This window comes from Bos taurus, chromosome 15 (genome assembly GCF_002263795.3).
Source record: "Bos taurus isolate L1 Dominette 01449 registration number 42190680 breed Hereford chromosome 15, ARS-UCD2.0, whole genome shotgun sequence".
Lineage (NCBI taxonomy): Eukaryota > Metazoa > Chordata > Mammalia > Artiodactyla > Bovidae > Bos > Bos taurus.
In genome coordinates, this window is record NC_037342.1 from 83,139,474 (window position 1) to 83,163,649 (window position 24,176).

Consider the following 24,176-nt stretch of genomic DNA (forward strand, 5'->3'; position numbering starts at 1 on the left):
GAACCTGGACCTGCGATCCATTTCACATGTGATAATACACATGTTTCAGTGCTATTCTCTCAAATCATCCCACCCTTGCCCTCTCCCACAGAGTCCAAAAGACTGTACTATACATCTGTGTCTCTTTTGCTGTCTCACATATCGGGACATCATTACCATCTTTCTAAATTCCATATATATGTGTTAGTATACTGTATTGGTGGTTTTTTTTTTCTGACTTGCTTCATTCTGTATAATAGGCTCCAGTTTCATCCACCTCATTAGAATGGATTCAAATGCATTCTTTTTAATGGCTGAGTAATATTCCATTGTGTATAAATACATTATAATTTATTTCTTCATTCTGCTGTTATTCATTTGGCCTGGAATATTTTGTTCATTCATTTTTTTTTACATTTCATTTAGCTTTGGACATTTGTTCACTTACATTATGATTGCTAATGTACTTGCAACATATTGCTTTTATCTTTTTTGGTTTGTTTTGTCTTTTCTAGGTTATTTGAAATTTGTTTACTTCTATCTATTTTGTTCTTCAGTTTGGAAGCTTTGCAATCTTGTCTATTATGCCCTCCCAGCTACTTATCATACATCTTTAAATACTAAAGCTAGTAAGTCTTTGCTTTCCTTCTGAACAGTAGAAGGACTTCTGAAACTCAACTTTGGTTATCCCAGGAAAACCTCTGGTTAACGACTGTCTAGCACAGTCAGAATGCAGTACACTTTTGCTTCATTTCCAAAGGAAAAATGACTCAATTAGGAATAGTGATTATTATTGATTTACTGAAGTTCTCAGTGCAGAAAAGAAGAAAGGGTTTTACATTAAAACTTTCATGAAGCTTCCAGACATGGGTTTTCCCTATTCAGAAGATTTCCTCTTGTGAACGTGACCGTATCTGGTTCCAATTGCTGTAAGTATGAACCCTGCCTTATCCTTTTCCCTCTTTAAACTTATCCCTTGGAATGCATCACCCCTCGTCTAATGCATTGCAATCTATCACAGTCCTTCCATCCCCTTACGTGCAACCCTAACTGTATCATTCTCTTTGAAATCTAATCCCTTTAAGAGGAGACAGAGAGCTGAAAGATAATGATGTTCTTAAGCGCTGATTTTTTTTTCCCCTGTGAAATAACTGAAAGTTACATATTTGAGGACATAATTATGCAGATATTTGGGAGAATTGTGTTAATATGAAAACCCTTTACATGGTGTTCTCGAAGTTATTACCTTTACCATAGAAAGAAACATTGTTCAATTAATCACAAAATATAGTTCAATATTCTTTGGGCTTTCCCTTAAGATAAATACACAGCTAACATTTTCTCATATGATTCTTTCTGCAGTGAAAGTAAGCTGTTCCACGGAATTGGTGATGGTCTCTGTTAGCCCGTGTGCATACAGACATCGGTATATATTTGCTGATGAATTATATCTGAGATCAGGCTGCCCCATGACTTGGATACAAACATATATGTATGATTTTATATACCCTGTCTATGAATGTCAGGATAAAGATAATAATAATGCTTATATGTTAAAAAATAACTTCTAGATTTTTTTTTCAGAATTTTCTGCCTGGTGCTAAAATTATTGTCCTGGTCGTGTTTTTTTTTGTTTTTGTTTTTTTTTTAAGAACAAATTTTGCTTCCAGTTATAGTAAGGTAGAGGGCTGTGTAATTCCTCAGTTACTGAATATTGACCCTTTCCCGCCGCGAGACCTTAGAGCACAGATTTCCCGGCTGGTCAGTGGACTGAGTTTAAGTTGTCTCTGGGCCCCTGTTGTGTTTCACTAAAGCGTAAGTGACGGTCTAGACTCCACTCACTGTTCCTAACGTGGGAGGCCACTGGCTCTGGGAAGATCTTTCGTATTCAACAGTAGATAGCCATGCTCTGTGAGGATGTGTGTGTACATGGGGACTAGAATAAAATGTGGAATAAAATCTCTGAATTATTTTGCAAGGCACAAATCTTAAAACTGTGATGTTATCCTGGGGTGTTATCTTTTCATTGATTCCCAAATGTAAACAGCTTACAGTTTATACTATAGAAGTATTTGGGGCCAGTGCCTAATTACAATGGTCACCTATGAAATAGATGTTGTCTTTGTTTTACACATGAGGGAGCTAGAACTTCAGGAGGTGTTTTAACACCTTGCCCAGGGATGCAGAGCCAGTCGGTGGTAGGTGATAATGCCAGACAAAGAAGAGACCCTTTAAAGCTTATGTTTGAAGCCACTCTGTTATTTGAGTCCAAAGCATCTTTCTCAGAAGAACTAGTGAAAACCTTTTTGTTCAGACGAGATCAGATCAGATCAGTCGCTCAGTCATGTCCGACTCTTTGCGACCCCGTGAATCGCAGCACGCCAGGCCTCCCTGTGTATCACCAACTCCCGGAGTTCACTCAGACTCACGTCCATCGAGTCAGTGATGCCATCCAGCCATCTCATCCTCTGTCGTCCCCTTCTCCTCCTGCCCCCAATCCCTCCCAGCATCAGAGTCTTTCCAATGAGTCAACTCTTCACATGAGGTGGCCAAAGTACTTGAGTTTCAGCTTTAGCATCATTGCCTCCAAAGAAATCCCAGGGCTGATCTCCTTCAGAATGGACTGGTTGGATCTCCTTGCAGTCCAAGGGACCCTCAAGAGTCTTCTCCAACACCACAGTTCAAAAGCATCAATTCTTCGGTGGTCAGCTTTCTTCACAGTCCAACTCTCACATCCATACATGACCACAGGAAAAACCATAGCCTTGACTAGACAAACCTTTGTTGGCAAAGTAACATCTCTGCTTTTGAATATGCTATCTAGGTTGGTCATAACTTTCCTTTCAAGGAGTAAGTGTCTTTTAATTTCATGGCTGCAGTCACCATCTGCAGTGATTTGGAGCCCCCCAAAATAAAGTCTGACACTGTTTCCACTGTTTCCCCATCTATTTCCCATGAAGTGATGGGACCAGATGCCATGATCTTCGTTTTCTGAATGTTGAACTTTAAGCCAACTTTTTCACTCTCCACTTTCACTTTCATCAAGAGGCTTTTTAGTTCCTCTTCACTTTCTGCCATAAGGGTGGTGTCATCTGCATATCTGAGGTTATTGATATTTCTCCTGGCAATCTTGATTCCAGCTTGTGCTTCTTCCAGTCCAGCGTTTCTCATGATGTACTCTGCATATAAGTTAAACAAGCAGGGTAACAATATACAGCCTTGACGTACTCCTTTTCCTATTTGGAACCAGTCTGTTGTTCCATGTCCAGTTCTAACTTGCTTCCTGACCTGCATACAGATTTCTCAAGAGGCAGATCAGGTGGTCTGGTATTCCCATCTCTTTCAGAATTTTCCACAGTTGATTGTGATCCACACAGTCAAGGGCTTTGGCATAGTCAATAAAGCAGAAATAGATGTTTTTCTGGAACTCTCTTGCTTTTTCCATGATCCAGCGGATGTTGGCAATTTCATCTCTGGTTCCTCTGCCTTTTCTAAAACCAGCTTGAACATCAGGAAGTTCACAGTTCGCATATTGCTGAGGCCTGGCTTGGAGAATTTTGAGCATTACTTTACTAGTGTGTGAGATGAGTGCAATGGTGTGGTAGTTTGAGCATTCTTTGGCATTGCCTTTCTTTGGGATTGGAATGAAAACTGACCTTTTCCAGTCCTGTGGCCACTGCTGAGTTTTCCAAATTTGCTGGCATATTGAGTGCAGCACTTTCACAGCATCATCTTTCAGGATTTGGAATATCTCAACTGGAATTCTATCACTTCCACTAGCTTTGTTCATAGTGATGCTTCCTAAGGCCCACTTGACTTCACATTCCAGGATGTCTGGCTCTAGGTCAGTGATCACACCATCATGGTTATCTGGGTCATGAAGCTCTTTTTTGTACAGTTCTTCTGTGTATTCTTGCCATCTCTTCTTAATATCTTCTGCTTCTATTAGGTCCATACCATTTCTGTCCTTTATCGAGCCCATCTTTGCATGAAATGTTCCTTTGGTATCTCTGATTTTCTTGAAGAGATCTCTAGTCTTTCCCATTCTGTTGTTTTCCTCCATTTCTTTGCATTGATCGCTGAGGAAGGCTTTCTTATCTCTTCTTGCTATTTTTTGGAACTCTGCATTCAGATGTTTATATCTTTCCTTTTCTCCTTTGCTTTTCACTTCTCTTCTTTTCACAGCTATTTGTAAGGCCTCCCCAGAGAGCCATTTTGCTTTTTTGCATTTCTTTTCCAGGGGAATGGTCTTGATCCCTGTCTCCTGTACAGTGTCACGAACCTCATTCCATAGTTCATCAGGCACTCTATCTATCAGATCTAGGCCCTTATATCTATTTCTCACTTCCACTGTATAATCATAAGGAATTTGATTTAGGTCATACCTGAATGGTCTAGTGGTTTTCCCTACTTTCTTCAATTTAAGTCTGAATTTGGCAATAAGGAGTTCATGGTCTGAGTCACAGTCAGCTCCTGATCTTGTTTTTGCTGACTGTATAGAGCTTCTCCATCTTTGGCTGCAAAGAATATAATCAATCTGATTTCATTAGTGAATGATAAAGAATTCTGAGTAACAGTTTGTTTGCTCCTATGCACTGTTAAGATTTTTCTCCGTGTATGTTAAATCTACTCTCACAGGTAACACTTCTCTCTGGTGCCAGTGGGTTGTCAGATTTTGAATGGGCCTGAAAGTCAGTAGCCATTGCTGCGATCTTGATTGTTTCTCTGCGTCCTATTCAAATATGTCTATGCCTCCCGTGTTACTAGGAATGTCTTCTGCTTGGCCTTTGTGCTCCTCTAGGTTGTTTCAGAGCAGGCGCTCCTTTTTCAAACAGAGCTGTACTTTCCCCCTAGGGATATACGTTATGGCCCTCAGAAAATCCCTCTGGAGTGTTCTGCCTCTAGGTGATCCTCTGAAGGTCAGTTTCGCCTTTACTTAGCAGACGCTTCTGCAGAAGCACAGGTTATAGGAACTATGACACGACTCACCTGTAAGCATGAGTCCAAACACCAAACTAGCACTTAAAATATTTTGAGTATGTTTAAAATTTTTTTCTAATGTAATATTAATTTTAGAATAAAAACTTCATACAATCTTGTTTACCTAGATTATTCTACAGTAACTGAACTGCAAAGCAAATCGTTAGTCACCTTTGTAACTGGAAGAACCAAGTATGAGATTATCTTTCGATGTGTTCTCCTTCTTTTTCCTAAAAGAGAGAGTCTACCAATATAATAACAAAGATCACTCTGATTTCAGGGAGAGTTCTTATATCAGTTACAAGGATTGGAATGTGCCATCTGTCATTCACTTGCACTTTAAAGTGTTATTTTTATTTTTTTATCTGAGTTGATTTACAATATTGTGTTACTTTCTTCTGTACCACAAAGAGACTCAGTTGTCTATATACATACATCCTCTGTTTTTTAGATTCTTTTCCATGCAGATCGTTACAGTATTGAGTATGGTTTCCTGTGTGTCAACTGCTTATTCAATGTACATTTTGGATACGATATCCTTGTGAAAACAGATTTTGCCAAAGTATTTTTCATTTGGGTTTCTTTTAAAGTGCTGCTATCTTATTGCCAATAAAATGTTGTGTGTAGTTGTTTACATGATGGGAATCTGTCTTTGGCATATGTGTGCGCGCACGTGTGTGTGTGTGTGTGCGTATGTGTGTGTGCGTGTGTGTGCACGTGCGTGTGTGTGTGTGTTTTGTCTGCATCTTCTGCATTGGCAGGCCGATTCTTTACCACTGAGCCACCTGGGAAGCCACACACACACACACACCCCTACATACACACATAAATACACACACACAGTGAAGAGGTAATCCTTTAGCAAGGCTTAAGTGTGTCAGGCAATGTTACAAGCATGTTGCAACAACGTATTTAATCCTAATAGCCCCAAGACATGTATTACTATTCCAGTTTTACAGCTAAGAACATAAAAATTCAATAATTTCCTTGAACCATGCAACTGGCCTCAAAATGAGTGAGCTGTTACCAATCTTACAGAAAAAGGCTTGAGCTCTTCAACCACCGGGTACGATGGTCCCTGTGGGCGTGTCACTTGTGTTAAAGTGCATTCCTTTCTTGTCTAATGGTTGAGTTTTTATCATGAAAGGATGTTGCATTTTGTCAAATCTAACCACTTCGGTCTAGTATAATATTGGATATTATATGGATATAAGATAGAAGTTTTCCTTCCACCTGGAAACTGATTCAGACCTCTAATGTTTTCAGATAGAAACCATAAAAGTTATAAGCACACTCACCAGTTCATTCAGTCCTTTTGTTAATCTTTGTGAAGCCATCTGGTTTCTCATTAGAACACCAGGACATATCAGAATTTTAGGAATTCTATATAATTTCTAGGATATCTGTATTAGTAACATTTTCCATACAGTATAACCTGAGATTTATCACTCATTTGACAATACTTCCCATGTAATTCCATATACTAAATGAACCTAATCAGGGGCCTTCTGAAGCACCCCAAAGTTAGCTATAAGTCAAAAGTGCTTCATTAGAATTTGATTTAAGAAGATTTGTCAATAAATATCAAAAGGGTTTAGAACACTCAGATAGGGTTGAAGGTCATTGTGAATCTTATTTTATTTGGAAATGACCTATCTATTCAATAAACTTTCAACACTTAGTTTATCACAGCCCTAGAAATTCAAGTTACCCAAATGTTGAGAGACTCTTTTAGACAGATGTTCCTAAAGCATAACAGACATTCCCAAAGCAAAATTATTCTTAATAGAGTTTATCTAAAATCTCGTCTCTCATTTACATTTTCTTTCCTTAGAAGTTTTTTCACTCAAATTACATTCCTTGCTGAAAAATTTGTAACAGATATGTTATATTAAACCTAAGCATAATGCTTAATGTTAATGACTCTTAGACATGTCTATATTAGTTAGATCAACAAGCAAACATGAATACTAAGTATCTAATACTGAATATTTCCCAGTTCACATGAACCTGAAATTCATTTAGGTTAATTGCTTTTGGCAGGTTGATTCTTTGCCACTGAGCCACCTGGGAAGCCTTTCATTGTCTTAAAATTATACTAAATAATGTCACTCCTAGAAAGGCACGGTTTCCAAGCAATGACTTAAAAACTTCAGAGACCTTAGATGGTTAACTGATTGTTTTCCTCAATGAGAGTTACAGAGGTGTTAAGATAACACAGAGGTACTGTCCCCAGAAGAGCGTAATTTTGGTAAGTATGTGCACACCTCAGCATGGGTGGGTATAGGGGAAAACCCAACAATGCAAGTGTTGCTATTGAGCAACTGGATTAAGACAAATAAGCCTTGAGAAATACATCTATTTCCAAATAGATGGTCCCTTGTAAATGAATAACTAGACTGTTAGCTTTACTCACATAAAGATTTATTTTTTCATTTCGGAAATCAACCTGAAGTTTGAGCTTGTTTATTTATTATGATATTTCAGCACCAAAATGTAGCCAGCCTCCTTGAAAACACTTCCTCATAGTTAGGGGAAGTTGTACCCAGGGGAAGAAACCTCTATGAATCTTCTTTGGGAAGCAGTTTCCTGTAGTCCTTCTCTCTAAGGAATGAAGAAGTTTCTCATTTCATCCTTTATTTTGCGTGCACATGAGGAGCTTAGCTGCCAAGACCTCTGTGTGCATTCTGTCTCTAATCCTGATACCTGTTCTCCGAGGCGGGTATTAGGATCTGAAATTCACAGGTGAGATAACGAGCTCCTAGTGTTCATGCAACTTCCTGTCTGAGCCCTTTCTACAGCTCCAAATTTAAACAAGTACATTGAAAGGAACCGCTTTTGGGAGGTTCGCTTCCTCATAACTCTTCCCTTCCCTCCTTCGTGGCACTTTCTGCTCCTTCTTTTTTCTTCAGTATTCTATTCACAGTGGCCCTGGTTAATATGAGGCAGGGAGGCCACAGCTTTCACTGCTATCGCTTTGCATTTCTTTATGATTCCCGTTTGGTCTTCTCTGTGTTCAGTCCCTTCCTTCAGTCCCAGGCAGTTCCTTCAGAACCGCTGCTCCAGCCTCCATTGGCAGCTGTCAACTTGAAAAATATTCACAGCCTAAAAGTTGAGAGTTATGTTCTATTTGATGGGAATTTTTAGGAGTTCAAGCCTGGGAGGCAGCGTCTCAAGAAACGCTGAGAGAACTGCTCCCAGGAGGCAAGCGGGGAGGGGAAGCCACTTTACACAGAAGTTTTGCAGCAGAGGCAGGTAGTCTGCACGCCAGAAGCCAGAAGACGGTTGTTAATTACAGGAGAGCCAGACGTCTCAAGGCAAGGCATTAGTGCTTTTCCACGTGTGAGAAGGTGCAAGAGTCTGGACTCACTGCAAGCATCCCCTTGGCGTGCCCCTCACCTGTCTGGGGCCGCCATCCTGTGTCTCCCCGTCCTGAAGGCCCTCAGGCCTCCCAGCTCGCCGTCAGCGGGGGCTGCAGCCTCCGTGACACCCTTGGTTAGCTGCCGTGGCTGCTTCTCACAGCCCTGGCCGCAGAGCTCCTGGACAGTGCGCTTTCCCGGTGCTGGGCCCCTGCTCGCGTTATATTCCGTGTCCCAGGGTTCCAAGCCCCCTCCCAAGCTGTCCCTCGGTCATGGCATCAGGCCCTCTTGCTCTTACCTGTGACCAACTCCCCACTTGGCTCCGGTTTCTAGAACTAGGACCTCACCTAGGTGGCTGTGAGCTTTCTCTTTCTCACAGACCTTCCTGCCCCGACCTGGGGATCAGTCCTGCATCGTCTCCTCGGGTCCTGGGACCTCCCTAGGGACCGTGTTTGGGATCCTGCCTTCCTCCCTCTCTCTTTGCTCTAATCTTCCCATCACCGATATCAGGACATTTATTCATTTAGGGTGACAATTTGCCTTCTAAACAGGGACACTTCTGAAAGGGAAAGAAGGTGAAAGCAAAGACCCACAGAGAGAACAGGCATGACCGTGACCTCACTAGACCCGGAGCCTGAGTTCTGCACATAGTTCGACCCGTTCCCATGTGATGCTGGGAAAGCTGGCTGACCGGTTCCCATGTGATGCTGGGAAAGCTGGCTGACTGGTTCCTGTGTGATGCTGGGAAAGCTGGCTGACTGGTTCCTGTGTGATGCTGGGAAAGCTGGCTGACTGGTTCCTGTGTGATGCTGGGAAAGCTGGCTGACCGGTTCCTGTGTGATGCTGGGAAAGCTGGCTGACTGGTTCTTGTGTGATGCTGGGAAAGCTGGCTGACATTTCTACGCCAGTTTTTGGATGTTTAGTCGCTCAGTCATGTCTGACTCTTTTTGCGACCCCATGGACTGTAGCCCGCCAGGCTCCTCCGTCCATGGGATTCTCCAGGCAAGTAACTGGGGTGGGTTGCCACTTCCTCCTCCAGGGGATATTCTGCCCCGACCCAGGGGTCGAACCCACACCTCAAACCCCGCTCTGTGCCATACTTCTCTATAAAGTTGGGTTAATGGTGACCCAGAAGACCCAGGCACTGTGAGAAGGAAAGGCGTGAATCCATGTGAAACACTGAGAGCAGTGTCTGCTACCTAGCATTCGTTAACTGCATTTCAACTACAATTGCCATCATTTGACATCTATGTTTGTGAACTAAGTAACTGTTCTAAGCCTGCGTGATTGAATGTGATGAACACGACCACCCGCCCCACTCCAGACGCTTCTGCTCCGTGGCCTCCTGAGGGGCCTCTGAAGAGCTCTGGTGCTTTCCGTCTCACACAGAAAGAACTCAGTGAGCGCAAAGTCACAGATCAGAAGTGGTTGATCAGAATAGGGTGCATATGAGGCTTAAAGCAGGTGAGTGACAGGGGGCTGCACCCTGAGAACTTTAATGGGCTACAGTTTTATCATCAAAGGACGAATGGAGAGGGGAAAGGAGCCTCTTTCTTCCTCATTCTTGAGTCGATGTCACACTTCCATCATCGGCTCCCCCTCCAGGCTGGGCCGGGTCGTTTTCTTGTCCCTACACGGTCAGGCTAGGACGGTCATGGCACCATGGAGAAATTATTTCAGGTCTCGGTACAATGAGCCTCTGTTGCTTTGAAACGCCACCTTTCCATAAATTATTGTTTTTTATGTGTGCAGAGAGCTTGTCCTTGGGATCCTTAACTTACTGAGCCCACTGGCAGGATGTGGGCACGTGCCACCACAGTTTTATTGTTTGGGGGCAGGTCTTGGGCTTCTGTTTCAGGGTTTTGTTGCCAAGCAAACCTGCTTGGTTCGGTGGTTAAGCAAACCTACTTTCTTGAGTAATCGTTACCTTATGGGTCTCCCTTATATTTTTTATTTGCAGTCCCATCTTGGGGTTAAGTATTGAATCACCTACCCCCATCAACACTACTCTTATAATCTGATCTTGTCTCTTGTTCAGTTGCTAAGTCATGTCCAACCCTGAGACCCCATGGGCTGCAGCGTGCCAAGCTTCCCTGTGCTTCACTATCTCCCAGAGTTTGCTCAGACTCAAGCCCGCTGAGTCAGTGGCATCTCTTCTTACTATGCAAATAGCTGTGCCGCCTCCAGTCCTCAGGCCTTCCCGTCCATCTCCCCACGTTTCTGCTGGTGTTCCTGGTCCTACTAATGTATTAAGCAACATCTCAAAGCTGGAAGACAGTTACTCCTGACACCAGTGTCCTAATCAACACTTGCCCTTCAGGAAAGCATGGTGAAACCTGAGGGGCCACAGACCCAGATGTGGTTTGCACACTCTGCAGGCCACCAGCAGAGTATCGGCACTGACTCCTCTGAAGGTGGTGTAAGGCAAAGTCTTGCATCAAGCCTGAGCTAAAAGAGGCTACTGTTTTTCGGGAAGGCACCATAAGCAACCTTTATTGAGTGTCTTCTGCTTCTAATGAGACGGGCTTAAGAGAAAATAATTCAACCAAGGTCTGAAGCCTCCAAGGTAAATATTGTAGGTCCCCTCTCCTTGGTGTCCAGGTGTTTGTTCTCTGCGTCTGTGTCTCATTACTGTTTTGCAAAGAGATAGCTAATAAGAACCTACTTATAGCCCAGGGAACTCAGTGCTCTGTGGTGAAGGAAATCCAAAAATGGGGGGGTATACGTATACAAATAGCTGATTCTCTGTGCTGTACAGTAGAAACTAACACATCATTGCCAAGCAACTATGCTCCAATAAAAGCCAATTTTAAAAGAAGCTCCTCTGCACAGAAAGCCCACTTTTGTTATGTCTGTCAAAGCTGCCAGCCGGTGGGATGCTCAGAATGTCTTCAGAGGGTTTTGTTCGGTTGCTAAACATTTAACTATGAGGATGCCTTCTGCTTAGAATTTGACTGTTACTCTGATGCATAGTGAAAAAGTGCTAGACATAATCATGTAGCTATTTCTTTGGAAAAATGTTTGCATGGACAGCCGTGCACGCAGACGCACAGGCCTTGTGTGTGTTTGTGATCAGTCGTGTCCAACTCTTGGCAACCCCATAGAATACAACCCACCAGGCTCCTCTGTCCAAGGGAGTTTTCGAGCAAGAATACTGGAGTGGGTTGTCGTTTCCTACTCCAGGGGATCTTCCTGACCCAGGCATCAGGCCCACGTGTCCTGAATCTCTTGCATTGGCAGGTAGATTCTTTACCACTGCGCCATGTGGGAAGCCACACTACATGCATTTTAGCAAGTCAAATATTCTATCTGAAGTGTATTCCTATTTCCCAATGGATGTTTTTTTAGTCTGGACTTTGCAACGTTAATATGAAATTAAAATTGTGTCCATTTTACAGCTGTAAAAACTGAGATTCCCACTACCAGGTCATACAACTAGTAAGTGGTCGAATTCGGATTTACACCTGGCTTCCCCGTGGTACTTAAACTCTATCCATCATGCTTTATTCCATATATTGCTATATAAAGCAATGACTTAAAAAATGTTGAACATTAGATATCTCAAGTAGAATCTGAACTCACGAGCTGTATAAGTTTGAGCAAGTTGTGGGAGCTGTCTATGCCTCAGTTTCCTCATCTTTAAAATAGGGAGAACAGTATTGCACCACGAAGTTGTTGGCGGGATTAAGTGCGTTAATAAATTCACAGAAACTAGACAGTGCTTGGCACGTAGCTGTGAATACTCAGTAAATGACACGTGTTATTATCCTAGAATGTGACTAGTGTTATCCTCCTCCCATGAGACCGCGGCGCCCAGTGAGACCATTTAGTACCTGGATGTCCAGGACTGGAGAGGGCCGCGTAAGACGCGCGTGCCCCTAAGAGAGAGAAAGGGGCCGTCCGCACGGCTACAGAGTGAGGCGCTGGGCCCAGGCCTCGTACCACGGTCTGACGATGCCTGCTACTTCAACATCAAGTGGGATCAAGCAAAACCTCTGCCCCGTTGGTGAAGAGTTGCTTTGATATCTAGACAAAACGGAACCCTTTCGTTGCACTGGAAACAAAAAGCCATTATTAGTTAGCAATAAAAGGGAAAACACAAACATTTTGGGTTTCTCTTCTCTGACAGCCATCAAGACCCCAGATGGCCTCCCAGGAAGCTGATCCTACCGAGCTGCCGGCAGCCTGTGCTGGCGAGGCCCCCGGAAGCCTGGGGGAGGCGGCGGCGGAGGACAGCTCCGCCTACCGGCCCATCGGCAGGTCACAGAACCACCCGGAGGTGCTGCGAGCTCTCGGGGTAAGTCAGCCTCCGTTGACACATTTCTGTAGGATGGAAGGCGATAACCATTCATGGGAAACCTTGTTTATGTCTCTATGGGGATTTCTGAGTTACTCATCACTGGATCAGTAATGCGGTTTAAGAAAAGACGGGGAAATTATTTAGTTCTTTGGCCCGTTTTTTGATTGGGTCATTTATTTTTCTGGAATTGAGCTGTAGGAGTTGCTTGTATATTTTTGAGATTAACAAACACATGAAAAGATGCTCAACATCACTCATTATCAGAGAAATGCAAATCAAAACCACTATGAGGTACCATTTCACGCCAGTCAGAATGGCTGCAATCCAAAAGTCTACAAGCAATAAATGCTGGAGAGGGTGTGGAGAAAAGGGAACCCTCTTACACTGTTGGTGGGAATGCAAACTAGTACAGCCACTATGGAAAACAGTGTGGAGATTCCTTAAAAAACTGGAAATAGAACTGCCTTATGATCCAGCAATCCCACTGCTGGGCATACACACTGAGGAAACCAGAAGGGAAAGAGACACGTGTACCCCAATGTTCATCGCAGCACTGTTTATAATAGCCAGGACATGGAAGCAACCTAGATGTCCATCAGCAGATGAATGGATAAGAAAGCTGTGGTACATATACACAATGGAGTATTACTCAGCCATTAAAAAGAATACATTTGAATCAGTTCTAATGAGGTGGATGAAACTGGAGCCTATTATACAGAGTGAAGTAAGCCAGAAAGAAAAACACCAATACAGTATACTAAAACATATATATGGAATTTAGAAAGATGGTAACAATAACCCTGTTTACGAGACAGCAAAAGAGACACTAATGTATAGAACAGTCTTATGGACTCTGTGGGAGAGGGAGAGGGTAGGAAGGTTTGGGAGAATGGCAGTGAAACATGTATAATATCATGTATGAAATGAGTCGCCAGTCCAGGTTCGATGCATGATACTGGATGCTTGGGGCTGGTGCACTGGGATGACACAGAGGGATGGTATGGGGAAGGAGGAGGGTTCAGGATGCGGAACATATGTATACCTGTGGTGGATTCATTTTGATATTTGGCAAAACCAATACAATATTGTAAAGTTTAAAAATAAATAAATAAAATACCAAAAAGAAAAAAGAAAAGATGGGGGCATCTGTTGCACCTGAAGAGTAGAAACTCAGAGGCATAATCTCACGGTGGGAGAAGTCCTATCACTGCTGGAGAGTGGGCTTCACCGTACTGTGGCCCCGAGGCAGGCAGGGAGCGTAGTTCCACCCAGTCTGCGATCAGCCGTATCTCCTTCACTCTGTGGTTTTCTGAAGGGAGTCTGTGAGTGTGGATGCAGTGGGGCGCGGAGAGGGGACGATGAAGTATTGCCATCAGAATCAGTGGGCATGGCAGGAACAAAAGCCTTCCAGAGCAGACTCTCACCCAGTTAATCTAGGCTTAATTTTTTGACCATTTCAAGCACTGATATCTCCTTCTTGAGGAAAATTAAAGTGATCTCTTCTCCAAATACCATATGATGTCACTTATGTGTGGAGTCTAAATCACATCACGAATGAGCCTATCTACAAAACAGAAGCAGATACAGACAGGCTTGTGATTGACGAAGGGGTGGGGGTGGCGGGGTGAGCTGGGAGCGGGGGTGAGCAGACACAGAGTGTGGTGTTGCACGTCTCTAGGGCGGGTAGGCACGCTCCTGCTGTAGGGCCCAGGGACTATATCCAACATCCTGGGGTAAGCCACGATGGGAAAGAAAACATAAAAGTCAGTAAAACGATCTGTCCCCAGTGGGGACCAGCACGTGGTCGCTCATGCTTCTCTCTTTCCCTCCTTTCGCAGGCGGTCCAGATCCTGAATGGAGCAGTAATTCTGGCTCTGGGTGGCTGCATGCATGCCTTACAAAACTTGTCGCAGGCCTCCAATTACTTCTTTCTCTTGATTGTTTCTACAGGTTATCCCATATGGGGAGCTATATTTGTGAGTATTCAAATTCCGCTGACTGCATACCACTACTAGAAATGTACTTTGGCAACTTTTCCCTCAAATTCTAGGAGTGGCTTGGTAAACATGAGATTTCTGAGAATGCCATGAACATGTAGAGAATTCCATTTATTAAAATTAGACTCGTGGAACTAACAGGAGGTCAAAATACTAATTTAAACATTAGTAGATACATCCATATAGATATTTTGATGTATAAAAGTTTTTTAGAACACCTAGTCCAATAAATCAAACACATGATCTGAAGCTTGGGTAAGATTATGAGAATGATATTAAATATACATGCATATGGAAGTAAATATTATTTATATTTAATGTAAACACAAGCATAATTATGTTACATTGAATATGTGTATTGTTACATGTAAAACTAGGCATACCCATATAACCTGTAAAAGGCCAGATACAAAACAAAATGAAAGTCTTACACACTTATGCAAAATTTAAACTCATTTAAAATTGTACTTGTATTAAATAATGAGCAAAATCAAGTGTAATTTTGTGTTCTAGAATGTGAATTGGAGAAGTTTTGTACAACTACCGGTAGTTATCTGCTAATTAAGACTTCGTATTCCTTTCTCTGCTTCACTTCCTATTTTCAAACAGTTTATCGTTTCGGGAATTGTATCCACCTTAGCCGGGAAAAAACCCACAAAAACACTGGTAAGTGGCCGTTCGCCCTCTTTCTCTGTGATCACAGGAGCAGAAACACGTCACCCATTAGCAGTAGGAGAGTGGAGGTTGGTGAGTCCAGCCGAGACCCTGAGTCTTGGGGTGAGGCGTCTTGGTTTCCTGATGTCTCTCCAGGACCTAGGCTGTAGCTGGGTGTGTAAACCCCTTTCAGTGGCTGTTTACCTCCATGACCTGGAGCCGCAGGAGCACAGCATGTGCTGCCCGTGTGCAGCGACGGCCTCTTCTTCTCTTGCAGCTGGAGACCAGCATGGGGTTGCACACCTCCAGTGCCGTCATGGCGCTAGTCGGGATTGTCTTTCTCTCAATGAATTTATTTGCTAACGACCCACTACTCAAGAGCTGTCAGTCTTCCCGGCCACCTGACTTGTGCATTTACATGGAAGCCTCTTCAAACGTATGTCTTTTAAAATTGTGTATAATTATGAAGTACTTCAACAATTCAAAGTATAGAGGAACCAAGTAACATATCAGGCACCACGCTGCCTTGATTTGAATCTTGGTTCTACCACTTAGCAGCTTTGCTTTGAAGGAGCAAATAAGACAACCTCTTTGTGTTTCAATTTTATCATCACTGAAATGAGGGTAGTAATAGATTGAATTATTATATGTATTACATGTAAAGATTATATAAATTAATATGTGATAAGTAATTAACACAATGAATACTGTATTAGGTTATTATTACATACTGCTGCTACTGCTAATGGGCTTCCAGGTGGTCCCTGTGGTAAAGAACCCACCAGTCAATGCAGGACATGTGAGATGCAGGTTTGATCCCTGGGTCGGGAAGATCCCCTGGAGGAAGGCATGGCAACTCACTCCAGTGTTCTTGCCTAGAGAATCCCATGAACAGAGGAGCCTGGTGGGCTACAGTTCATAGGGTTGCAGAGATTCAGACAGGACTGAAGCAACTTAGCATGCAGCACGCACTGCTACTGATACTGTTACGTTCCCCAGAGAGATTACAGTTAAAAAGTTTTATTTCACAATTTTCTTAATGAAACTAACTTGGGAGATTTACAATTTTCTCTGTGGTCTGGGATTTTCAAGTAGTGACTCACTGAAGCTTTGAACGGCTTTACTTGTGAATTTATTTGAGTGTGGTATTTAAAAGGGAACATTTTTAATAGCCTTCCCAAAGCATTTTTTTGGCTTGTGTTTACATGTTCTCCCTCTGCTACAGTCAACTGAGAAATTAAGATTTTCCTCCAAATTGTTTATTTTCCTGTGATTTGTGAACTGTTTTTTACTGACTTAATCTTCCTGTTTGCTGATACTACTCATGGAAGTCTGAGTTCTAACTTTCTCCATTGTATTTTTAATACTCTAAGTTTGTGTTTATATGGGTTTGATTTTTTTGTGTGTGTGTATTTTGGAAGTATTTCTCTCCAGAGGCATTAGCATTTGTTTCTTCTAGGTGCCTCATTGATGGTAGAAGGATCCAGTAATTCTGTGTCTCGCTCTTCAGCTTCCTAGTTTAGTCTGTAGGCATACTGTAAATGCAAGCCTCTAGGGAGTACAACTAAAGAGCTGATGAAAGGCCCCTTTGCCCCTTTTCCTAAGCTGCCTGTACATCTCCCGGGCTCACTGCTATTCCAGCTGGCAGATGGTAATTGTAATGTCAGCGCTTTCCCACTATAGCTGTTTCACACGGGTTGATACAGAAGTACCTGTGTCTCTTCCAGGAAAAAGGTTTACATGCTTTTAGATGGGCCTTGTGTCTCATGTAGAGTGTTGGTGTGTGGCTGTGTATTAAGTCTCAGTTGTGACTCACTTTGCCCTGTTTTATGGAGGGTAGGTGTTATAGTTTGGTTTCCTGCTGGCCTTTCCTTTTCCTCTGAGCGTTTCTACTGGATTTAATCTGCTGCATCCTACCCTTAGGGCCTCGTGTCACTGATGCTGGTCCTTACCTTGCTGGAAATGTGCATAGCATGCTCTGTTGTAGCCCTGTGGCTCAAAGCAAACTGCTGGCATTTAAGAAAGGTGGGTTTGTTTAAATGACTTAAAATTCACATGATCTGCACCTTCCCTCTAGGGTTTAGGATGGTCCCTGACTTTTGGAACTGGAGAGAAACTTTCATACGATAATGATTTGTGGGGTTCCTGGAGTTATAGCTCGTACAAATGTTAGACTTGGCATGAAGGTTGGAAAAGAATTCTAACCTAAAAATACAAGAGGAAGCAGTGTATTTCATCTTTAAGAGCATGTATTTTAAAAAATTAATTTTTATTTTTTATATAATGTTTAAAGATGACATTCATTTTATAGTTATTGCAAAATGTTGGCTATATTCCCTGAGCTGTGTAATTCACCCTTGAGCCTGTATTATACCCAATAGTTGGTACCTCCTACTCCCTCACGTCTATATAACCTGCCCTCCCCTCCCTCCCACTCCCTCACCTCTATATAACCTGTCCTTTCCTCCCTACTGATAACCACTAGTTTGGCCTCTACATCTGTGAGCCTGCTTCTTTTTTTCTTATTTTCATTTGTTCGTTGTGTTTTCTGGATTCCACATATGTGATATCATGCAGTATTTATCTGTCTCTGTCTAACTTATCTCACTTAGCATAATGTCTTCCAAATCCATCCATGTTGCTGCAAAATGGCAAAATTTTGTTCCTTTTTACGGTTGACTAGTATTCCAGTGAATACATCTATACTGTATGTAAATATCATGGATGTGAATATATCCCTGTGAATATAGCTCTGTGTTCTTTCTCCATTCATCTGTGGACGGACACTTACGTTGCTTCCATATCTTGGCAATTGTAAATGATGCTACTATGAACACCAGAGTGCATATATCTCTTTGAATTAGCATTTGGGTTTTTTGGGCTGTATACGCAGGAGTAGAACTGCCGAGTCATGGTGGGTCTGTTTTTATTTCTTTGAGAAACCTCCATACTGTTTTCCACAGTGGCTGTACCAATTCACCTTCCCATCAACAGTGTAGGGTGTAGGAGGGTTCCCCTTTCTCCACATCCTCACCCACATGTTACTTGCAGACTTCATCCTGACAGGCGTGAGGTAACATCTCATTGGGGTTATGATTTGCATGTCCTGATGGTTAGTGATGTTGAGTATCTTTTCATGTACCTGCTGGTCATTTGTTTTTCCTGTTTAGAAAACGTCTACACAGTTCTTCTGCCCATTTCTTAATTTTTTTTCTTTTGATGTTGAGTTGTGTGAGCTATTTATATATGTTGGATATTAATTCCTTATTGGTCATATCATTTATAAATAGGAGCATACGTTTTTCACATGGATAGAACTAAATCATTGTTTTTTGAACTTGTCACTCTCTAGTTAATTTCCAGGAAAAACCACAAATTCTTTCTGGATTTAGCTATCTTAATTGTAAACTGAATATGCTCTTGTCCACTTTTTTCTTCACACTTTTGATTTTGTGTTGGCGTATAGCCGGCTAACAGTGTTGTGGCAGTTCCAGGTGAGCAGCAAAAGGACTCAGCCGTACACGTACTGCTTTTGCTCATTTCTAATGCTTGCTGGAAGGACTATGTATGTAATATTTGATCCCAGTGATGATCAGTGAATGAGTATTGTTGGCATTGTTCATGATGATAATAGGAAGGAAGGAGAGGGCTGTGTTGATCCTGTTCCTGGAGTTTGATGTTGTTTTATTTTCCAGGCAATTTCCTCCCTTTCCAATCCTGGGGAATCAAGAATGCCTCCAAATGAAAGCAAGGAAATTCAGTCTTGAGTCTCCAGTGAGTCAGTGCTCCATCCAGGAACTCAAGAGAACACGAGCCTGTGAGCCACGTCTCTACCATCGTGGTGCCCATCGTGAGAAGCGTGGACGTTTGACTCAGTCCTTTCTGTCCTGACTATAAACTCCCTCATAAGTCCTGGGAATGGACTTTTGTGCTCCTCTAGGCATCCTTTCTTTTGTAACTGCTATGATCACCACGCTAAAATTGTTCCCAGAAATCAGTTCTCTTTCTTCTTACCTGCCTGCTTCATTGTCTTCTAACGTTTTTAAAAAAGGCAGGGAGAATCCTCCCTATTTCATGTATTCTTTCTAAACTCCAACTTCCAACCCCAGTGAGAAGGAAAAATGAGTAAGACGTTTCCCATCATAGAAAATGCTTCTTGACTTCAGTTGACACCAAAATTGCAAAAACTGTCCAAAAAATCACCAAAATAACATTAAGATAAATTTTTACTATATTTGAGGTAGGAGGTCAAGTCTTGAAGTCTTTTTTTTCAGTGAGCTGCTGAAATTCACACATGTCCGGATCCAAAAATGATGCCTTAGATGGGGGTCTTTGAGAGCAAAATCAATATTTGTCCTTCAAAGGACAGTGAGAATCTATAATGCAGAGAAGAAAGAATTAAAGCTTTAGAATCTTACAGACCTGAGTGCAAATTCTGATACTGTCTGTGTGAACTTAATCTCTCTGATCTATTTTTTTCTCATCTGTAAAATAGGTGTTACAGTACCAACTGTCTTATTCATTGTTATGCAGATTAAGTAAAAATAAAGCAGATGTGAAAAGAGAATCACAGCTATTTGATAATGCTGCTGCTGCTGCTGGTGGTCTTTTTGTGCTGGTAAGGCTGAGGTGAGACGGTGGTCAGATAGGTGTGCCTTAAAGATGGCAGAAACCCTCACACTTCCATCGTGGCTGCTCCCATTCCCTCCAGTGACATCCGCGACCATCCTCTCAGGTAGCAATTTGGTGTTCTTTTTGATATCTCTGGCTCCTGATTTGTATATCTACTGCTGGCGGACTTATGTTTCTGCTTTATGAATTAGTTCCCTCTCTTGAGAGGGGACTGAGCCGTCCAGCGTCCATCAATTCACACCTGTAAGGTTCTCTCAGCTCCTTGCTTGCCACACGTGCAAAGGTTTTTCTGTAGTCTTCTCTACTAACAATGCTCGCCTCTCCAGATAATACATATATGTAAAATATACATACTTTATGAAGAAATGCATACATGCACGTTAAATATAATTTGTTTCTTTTTTCAATCCATTGAACAGTTATTTGGAAAGTGCCTACTATGTGCCATGTGCTCTGCATACAATAGCCAGTGAGCCACAGTCTCTGTTCTCTGGTTGCTCTTTGTGGGAGATACAGACCCACAGGAACATACCATTATAACATGGAACATTAAGGGCTGTGATAGGAAGAGTGTAGGAATCTTTGGAAGCTCATTGAAAGAGTTTCTAAACCAGGTTAAAGAGATGAAAATGACAATTTTGGGGAGAAGACTTTTCTCCTAAACTGAGATTTTTTTTTTTTTCAAAAACATTAACAATTTTATTTATTTATTTGGTTGCACTGGGTATTCGTTACAGCACGTGAGATCTTTAGTTGCGGCATAGGAAGTCTTGGCTCACGGGATCTAGTTCCCTGAAGAGGGATCGAACCCAGGGCCCCTGCACTGGGAGTTTGGCGTGTTGGCCACTGGGCCTCCAGGGAAGTCCCCTAAACTGAGATCCTAAAGATGATTGGGAGTTAGCATGATGAAGGGGAAAAGGAAGAAGCTGGACATATGCAAAGGCCTCTAAGCAGGAGAGAATTGGGGATATTCAGGGAACACACCAGAGGCTTTAGTGTGTCTGACTTTGATGCGTGAGGAGCAGATGGCAAGACCTGTTTGGAGGAGACGTGTATGCCTCTCAGGAGACGAGACAGAACAGCAAGCAAGGCACTGTGCACGCCCCTGCACACAGCACCGTCTAAGGGAGGGCCAGCCCCCCAGGCATCTCTCCAGGCTGGCCACTGCTGCCTCCAACCTGTGTAAGGAATGAACTTGCCCCTTCCTCAGGGCGTGAGCAGCCAGGGACCTTTGTTCTCACTCCCCTCTGCGGCCGCGGGCCCCAGGAAAGCCTTGCCTGAAAGAGAAACAGAGGAGTTGAAATTGATGCGGTGCTGTTGAACCGGCTGATATTGCCTTGAGAGTGGTGACTTTTAATTTTCAGTGAGGATAACTGAACATCATTTTGTTAGCTTGAAGTAGGCTATGGTGAAACTGTTTATACCACATGCGGCTTAGTCATTCAGTCGTGTCTGCCTCTTTGCGATCCAGTGCACGGCAGCCCACCAGGCTCCTCCGTCCATGGCATTCTCCAGCCAAGAGCACTGGAGAGGGTTGCCATGCCCTCCTCCAGGGGATCTTCCCGACCCAGGGACTGAAGACCCTGCATTGCAGGTGGATTCCTTACTGTCCAGGGCCAAGTTCCACCCTCCAACCCTAGAAAGCCAGTTGTTAAATATTTACCAACACAACGATGAACAAAGACGGACAGGTCATGTACTTGGAATTTAGGACCATCATTGCAGTTGCAATGCAGAGTGATTTGGAAGGAGTTAAGAGAAGAAGGCTGGTGAGGAGTCTGATACAGTGAACCGAACCATTGGTGAACAGACTTCAGTGGAAGGAAAGGTATTTACAGTAACAATCGTATTATCATTTTTCATTAATTCTGCTTTTCCTATATAAAGCTCTGAAATAATTTGCAACTTTGATTTAAAAATCATAGACCAATTTGGTGGGAATTGAAATATTATTAATATTAATATATTAAATGGTGTCATTTATATTTTGCTCTTCAGGTCTTATGTTAATAAGACCTTTTTAATTAGGTCTCCTTTTTAATCAGGTCTCTTCTCTGTAATCAGGTCTTCTTTTTAATTATATAATGTCTTCCTTTATCTTGTTCATCTGTACATCTTGCTCTTATTTACATTTGCAAATGAAAGCAATTTCATTTCTTTTTTAGAGATCAGATGAAGGACTCCATGGGGTCGCTAAGAGTCGGACACGAATGAGCGACTTCACTTTCACTTTTCACTTTCATGTATTGGAGAAGGAAATGGTAACCCACTCCAGTGTTCTTGCCTGGAGAATCCCAGGGATGGGGCAGCCTGGTGGGCTGACGTCTATGGGGTCGCACAGAGTCGGACACGACTGAGATGACTTAGCAGCAGCAGCAGCAGCATAGGGCCTGCCTGGTGGCTCAGTGGTAAAGAATCTGCCTGCCAGTGTAGGAGACGCTGTTTGATCCCTGGTCCGGGACGATCCCACATGCCACAGAGCAGCTAAGCCCATGTTTCACAACTATTGAGCCCGTGCTCTAGAGCCTGTGAGCCACAAACAGCCCGCAAACCACAACTACGGAGGCATAAGTGCCCGTGCTCTGTGACGAGGGAAGCACGGGATGGCTGACCCACGCACCGCGGCTGGGGAGGAGTCCCCACGCACCGCGGCTGGGGAGGAGTCCCCATGCACCGCGGCTGGGGAGGAGTCCTCAGGCACCACGGCTGGGGAGGAGTCCTCACGCACCGCAGCTGGAGAAAAGCCCCTAAGCAACAAAGACCCAGCAGAGCCAAAAATAAATAAAATTCTAAAAAAGATCAGTATCTATCCTCACACTTTTTTCTCTCATTGAATTGGCGTGGATAACTTCTATAACATTGAAAAGAGGAAGAAATTTGCTCTTTGACCTCAATGCTTGTTTGCTCTAGACCATATGTGCACGTGCGTTGTGTGTGTGTGTGTGTCAGAGAGACAGAAAGACTGGGATTCCTTTGGGAGTTTCAGACAATACCCTGAAGAAATAGCAGTTTTCAATTCGCAACATGTAAACACGTGCACATTTAAGTGACCTGAACATTCAGTTTGAGGAAGCAATTGTCCAGATGGGATCTTAAAGCAAATTTCTTTGGAGTTTGGGGAAATAAACCCAGTGTATATCAAAGAGAAGAAATGTTGCTTGTCAAAGAGGAAGCCGGATGATGAGTGGGTGCAGAGTGTGGACAGATGTACCTCCAGAAGGAGGAAACACATGCGGCGGGAGGGATGTTAGCACTGTTATCTCCTCCTTCAGGCAGAGCCATGGTTAAAACCCATCTTGATAAGTTTGCCCCCACCAGAAAAAAGGCACTTTGGTATACATTTCAATGTTCACTGTTGTGAAAGATCGAGGAGTGTGTTTATACAAAGACCCAAAGTGAGGGTACAGAGGACGATAAGCATCTCAACGGGGGAAGGAGCTGGCGAAAGCTGGGGCATGAAATGGTTGAAACTCACAAGACGAGTCTCAGTTACTGATTTGCATTTTGCAAGTTTCTGTTGAAAATTCTCACAAAATAGCCTTGTGTCCAAACACCAAAGACCATCCTCAGTCTCCTTCCTCTCTAAACCTCAAGTTTAGTTTCTGATTATTCTCTGCAAATATAATGAAGTATTATAGACTGCTCCCAGAAAGCACCATAAGGAGACATTTCTTTGAGGTCTTTTCTAGAAGATATGGTGTAACTTCTCTAAAGGAGACGTGAGAGAATGAAAAATCCCGAGGCTCTATTTAAAAATAGACCTACCTTGTGATCCAGCAATCCCACTCCTGGGCATATATCTGGAGAAAATCATAATTTGACAAGATACATGCACCCCAATGTTCATTTCAGTACTATTTACAATATCCAGAACGTGGAAGAAGCTTAAACATCCACCAACAGATGACTTGATAAAGAAGCTGTGGTACATATATACGATGGAATATTACTCAGCCATAAAAAAGAATGAAAGAATGCCACTTGCAGCAACATGAAAGAATCTAGAGAAAGACAGATATCGGAAACACTCATATCTGCAAAGAGTGCTTCAGCCTTAGACCACCTGTGAAGCCCAGTCCTCTGAAGACAATTGGAGGACTTCCGACACAGGAGTGGCTGACCTGGGTCACAAACAGAGAAAACACCAGGAGAGAAGCACAGTCTCTTTTTGCCCTGTGGTTCTCTCTCACCTTCGCAGTTCCAAATAAACCCTCTCATTTTGGGGTTCTGTAAATCCTGCTGATTTCAGAAAGAATTATCCTCCAAGAGTCTCAA

General features: G+C 42.8%; 1 protein-coding gene across 2 annotated transcripts; it reads left to right on the forward strand.

Moving 5' to 3' along the window:
• Nucleotides 1–10,796: 10,796 nt before the first annotated feature.
• MS4A3 (membrane spanning 4-domains A3) lies at nucleotides 10,797–19,840 on the forward strand. Of its 2 annotated transcripts, XM_024975939.2 has the most exons (7): nucleotides 10,797–10,884; nucleotides 12,448–12,615; nucleotides 14,457–14,594; nucleotides 15,225–15,281; nucleotides 15,547–15,705; nucleotides 17,193–17,294; nucleotides 18,965–19,840. In XM_024975939.2, the coding sequence occupies exons 2-7, from the start codon at nucleotides 12,463–12,465 to the stop codon at nucleotides 19,034–19,036; spliced, it is 681 nt and encodes a 226-aa protein (XP_024831707.1). In that variant the 5' UTR covers nucleotides 10,797–10,884; nucleotides 12,448–12,462; the 3' UTR covers nucleotides 19,037–19,840. The 2 variants fall into 2 exon arrangements, with proteins under 2 accessions (XP_024831707.1, XP_024831708.1); XM_024975940.2 differs by lacking the exon at nucleotides 17,193–17,294.
• Nucleotides 19,841–24,176: the final 4,336 nt, after the last annotated feature.